This window comes from Anopheles cruzii, chromosome 3, assembly GCF_943734635.1.
Source record: "Anopheles cruzii chromosome 3, idAnoCruzAS_RS32_06, whole genome shotgun sequence".
Lineage (NCBI taxonomy): Eukaryota > Metazoa > Arthropoda > Insecta > Diptera > Culicidae > Anopheles > Anopheles cruzii.
Genome location: NC_069145.1, coordinates 65,395,818 through 65,400,969, shown reverse-complemented (window position 1 = coordinate 65,400,969; position 5,152 = coordinate 65,395,818). Strand labels below are relative to the sequence as shown.

Below are 5,152 nucleotides of genomic sequence, written 5' to 3'. Positions count from 1 at the left end.
CGAAGCAGCATAATCGGAACGGGTCCTACGGCGCATATCAGCGAGAGGGTGATGAAGCAGAAGAACTTGAAGTAGTATCGGGCCGTCGACGACAGCGTTATAATGAAGAACGCCATAAAAGCCAACCCGAGCAGCTCACCGTTCGATGTGGTCATCTGTGGAGTAGACGGAGAAAAGGGTAGACGATCAAAGGTCACCCATTAGTTCCGGCGCGAGGTTCAAGCGTGACGTCAACACCATCGGCCACAGGTAGCTTATGAGGAAGTGATTAGGCTTGCTGGCGAGTCGAATCAATTGCGTCGCTTCGCTTCGCGGAAAGTAATTCTCCCATCTCAGCGCTAATTACACTTACAAACGGCACCCATACTGGTTTTCAGCGAGTGGCAAAACCCAGTACTTTCAACGTGGCTCGAGAGACGGAACCAGCGTAACGACACGACACGAGAAGACTGACGATATTTGGGTTCTGATTGCGAGTGATTAAAAAGTGCGTTTCTTATCGTCACAGCCACGGCCACGGCAACCACCTGGGCCGGCCGGGCATTGGGCAACATTGCGGGGCTGGGAGTCGAGGCGTGATTGATAAGGCGCTACGGTTCGAATTGAGTTACGGCCGCGATCTTGTTTGGTCGGAAACTGCGCCGTCAGTCGAATTTCCATAGCAGCTAATCTGATCTGAGAGATTGGCCGCAAACGGTGGCTATCACACCAAAGCTAGGCGCTAAGTGAGACCAGACCAGATGGCCAACATAGGCCATCCGTAATCAGTTGACAATGAGAGCGCGCGCGCGCGACAATTGGCCAACAATGGTCACTTGACAGCATATTAAAGTTCGCACTCTCGCTAATTTGCGCTATTTTCGGCGCTAAGTGCTGAGCACTGCCCAAGGAGTCATGGCCACGGGATCTTGCGAATAAGAAATTGCCGAGGCTTGCGCACCCATTTCTCCAAACTTGTTTGCCGTTGTGGCTTAACTCCAAATTAACTGATAATTCGACCGGCGTGTAGATGGCAGAGATTCGACGGGGGGGTTAAAACATGCCGCGGGTTTTCGTAACACCCGGCGAGATACCACGAGACTGATAGAGTACCGGTAAGCCGTCGCAAATCTTGCCGACGAACCAGCCTCTGGCCGGCAATCGCGACCTGAGGATTAACCGCGCGCGATAGGCGAAGGTAGTCCAAAGTTCAGGTGGTCTGCGTCAGAGGCAGAAAGTTAGCGGGCGCACTGTGGGGAAAATTTCGCCGTCACGCATAATCCGGATTCTAATCTGGACCGCACCGCCCTGCACCTTGGCAACCGGCACCGGATGTGGAAGTCCGACCCGGTAGCAGATAAAATAGCCGCCGCCGCCGCCGCCTGACCGGGTGAAGGCCGTTGAAGGACGACACCTTAATGACACTCCATTTCCGCGCACGGAAACTCACGGCGGCACGCTAAGTGAGCGGATCACGAAGAAGCGCGCCGCACACGCTCACTGCAATCAAGACATTAGACTCCGCAAAGGCACATTCTTGTGCCTTTTCACGTGACTCCGTAATCAAAACCCGCTGCCAATTGAACCGATTGACAGTTTGACGGTTTAAAATTGCAAGTGCCAACCACTTACTCACTTACTTCCCGATCGACCGGATTCATCTGACACTTCCGAAAGCTAAGGCGTTAGTTTCCGGGCCATTTTCTTCTTCGTTTCGGAATCTAGTGTGCCAGTTCGGGCCGCGAATGAACCACCCCCGCCTACATAGGTTGGTCAGTGACCGGAAGTTCGGCCAAGTTCAATCACCCGTTGACCTGCCCTTTGGGTACGTGTAAATAATTGAACGCCCTGCCCACCAACCGGATGGGGCTCCGTTGTTTCCGGACATTGTTTGTAAACATACCGAACGCCCGAACACCCCTGGCACACGGCTACGGAGCATGCTGTCCCGTCCCGTTACCACTACTGACACCAGGGCACGGGATACACGAACCCGGCCGTGTGAGAAATCATGTTTTATCAATATTTATTGATTTGACCCCTAAACGAGGGGGCGACGTGGGTCCCAAACCCAAACTCAATTGTGGCAGTTTCGGGCAGTGCACCAATAATCGGCCAAATAGAAGCCATTCTGGGCGGAACGCGACGGTAATCGGACAAGCAATTGCAGTGTCAAGACGTCACCGATCGTACGTTCACCGCGGGGCTGATCTGACAGAGAGACAGGGAGAGAGTGAAGCTGATCGCTTATGAAGCACCACGCGCGCACACACACAGCCACAGCAGTGTCTGGGAGGCGCGCGCCCTCCGACAGCATAACACGTGATCGCCAATTGACCGCCAGCGCCGACACGAGCGCGGCATGGTGGCGATGAGTATCACAATTATCACCAGCGCGGACACGTACTCCGCACACCACGCTGATCCGAGTTGGCACTGCATCTTCAACGCGATGTTGGCAGCCTCTCACAGGTCCGCTAAACGCCGCGCTAAGCCAACGGTTCCGACTTACACAATCGTTATCAACGTCGATTGCCGTCGAACTTCTCGCACCACCCCGCCAGTGTTTGTTTGTTTGCCCCCGGTGACAAAGTTCCCTTCTGCGATTGAGAGTGCACACAATGAAGTCAACTGCTTTAAAAGGGGGGGGAACGACAAAGTCTAATGAGTAATGGACTCAGTACTGACAAGCAATGACTTACCTTTAATCCGTTGGTTGGCTAGAGTGGCATTAAGAAAGGAAGTTTGCTGCTGATGCTGGACCCCACTGGACCGAACCCGGTGTCCGGTGTAAAAAAAACGGTCGGACAGCTGATCCGTGCCCACGTCCGAACCCCCGGCACGCACAACCAATTGCTCTAAATTTACGCCAATTCCAACGCAGCGATTGATCCCGGATGATGGCACTTTGTCTCTCGCTCACTCTTTCACAGAGCTCTCTTTCTGTACTGCACTATTGCACTGCACTATGCCTACTAGGTGGTTGGCGGGAAGAAAAAAACCTTTATATTATTACTCGAAACACTTGGGATAAAGGCTAATCAAAATATAGGAATAAACAGAACTGTTTCGAAAACATTATCCAAAAATCCATAACTCGAAACTTGTAGCATTGAAAGGTTATGTAAAATCGGCACTGTGATCCGGAAGACGAAAGGAACAACAACAACCCACTAGACACGACACACACTCGCCGGCGGCCACTTCTAGACGCCCGCCGTCTGCAGTTTGCGTAATGTCCTTCCGTCTAGCACGCGAACTTGACTGTTTCGTCGTCCGTGCGGGACACGTGCACCGTCTCTGAGGGGCCCCAACTTGCCGGTGTTAGTACGCAGGACACGCTAAATATGCCGCATACACAATATACACGAAACGCGTCTTGGGTAAACAACAAAAAAAAACACCCTGTCGGGATGTTTTCCGGTGTCTACTTCGATCGTCACCAACCGTGAGTCCGAGCGACGGCAAGAATGAGGATGCTGCTCGCATCGGGATGAGCACTATTGCACTGCACTATGCCTACTAGGTGGTTGGCGGGAAGAAAAAAACCTTTATATTATTACTCGAAACACTTGGGATAAAGGCTAATCAAAATATAGGAATAAACAGAACTGTTTCGAAAACATTATCCAAAAATCCATAACTCGAAACTTGTAGCATTGAAAGGTTATGTAAAATCGGCACTGTGATCCGGAAGACGAAAGGAACAACAACAACCCACTAGACACGACACACACTCGCCGGCGGCCACTTCTAGACGCCCGCCGTCTGCAGTTTGCGTAATGTCCTTCCGTCTAGCACGCGAACTTGACTGTTTCGTCGTCCGTGCGGGACACGTGCACCGTCTCTGAGGGGCCCCAACTTGCCGGTGTTAGTACGCAGGACACGCTAAATATGCCGCATACACAATATACACGAAACGCGTCTTGGGTAAACAACAAAAAAAACACCCTGTCGGGATGTTTTCCGGTGTCTACTTCGATCGTCACCAACCGTGAGTCCGAGCGACGGCAAGAATGAGGATGCTGCTCGCATCGGGATGTCTCTCAACACACAAACTTCACTGCCTACACAAACAACAGCTGATAGTGACCAGAGCAACCAATAGAAAGTACCTCCTCAGCACACACACACGAAGCGTCGTCGTTCACTGTTGTCGCAGCACAGTACGCTTCCCACAATGAACTGCCACCAGACGGACCGGCTACGAGGGTTGCTTTGATTTGCGGGGAAGGCAGAAATAGCACCCGCCTAGAATCAACAGTGACACGCTGCTGCGGCGGTACGGAACTACGTACAAAACCAATCACGCCGCCACGCGCACCCGTTCCGGGTGAGGTTAAAAACGGAAATAAACACGGTGTCCGGTCGTGCTTTCAGTTGGTACATCGTGTTCACAAGCAACTTCTACGCGCATCGCGTACTGCGCAATGGCGTAACGGTGGCGGTTGTGTGCCTGAAAGCTCCCCAATTCGTCACGCCGCATCGTGTGCTTTACACCGTGCGGCGCCAATAGGAACACAATGTTTCCCCGCACGATGGGTTCGATTCGACTCCGGATATTGCAAAAATGACAGAATGTATTCATCACTATTTTGGTCTAATTCCTCTAAAAGCTGTCGGCTTATATCGTTTATCGTTTATCGGCACTCATTTGATTCCCAAAAATAGTAGATCGTTCAAATAGCCTCCAAAATCAGTGCAATCCGTTGCACAATGTTTCAAATTTATTCAACGTTCCGAGGTATGCTGGTTGCCTGCTTTTAGGCGCACGTTTTGGAATCAAGCCGGCCCGAATGACAAAACACAACAAACCGGACTCCGAACTATGGATTTACTGTTTCCGTCCGTTTATAGCCCCACCGGGTTTCTAATCAGCCCGGGGCAAGGACATCTGTGCTTGATTTTCAACGTCCTACAGTACACCTTCCATCGGATACGTTTGATTCAAGCTTCAAGCACGTTGAGCATAGCACGCGTCCGGCAGGAAAAACCTTTCGTTCCGAAAACGGAACCCAGTGGAACTTTGGGGTCACTAATGAAAAATGTTATCTTCATCACCCTCAGTTCCAAAGGCCGGATCTAGAAAAAGGTCCCGATAACACGGAACCCCTTGATTTACATATTTTCCATTCTCCGCACGCAACCGACCGGTTAGCCGTTTCCAATGCAA

General features: G+C 51.5%; 1 protein-coding gene across 1 annotated transcript in view; it reads right to left on the bottom strand.

The window, feature by feature from the left end:
- Positions 1-155, bottom strand: part of LOC128271951 (1-acyl-sn-glycerol-3-phosphate acyltransferase alpha-like) — a 2,861-nt gene extending 2,706 nt beyond the window's left edge. Inside the window, exon 1 of the mRNA XM_053009642.1 lies at positions 51-155. Within this exon, the coding sequence (XP_052865602.1) occupies positions 51-155 (105 nt within the window). The remainder of the gene's footprint in view (positions 1-50) is intronic.
- Positions 156-5,152: the final 4,997 nt, after the last annotated feature.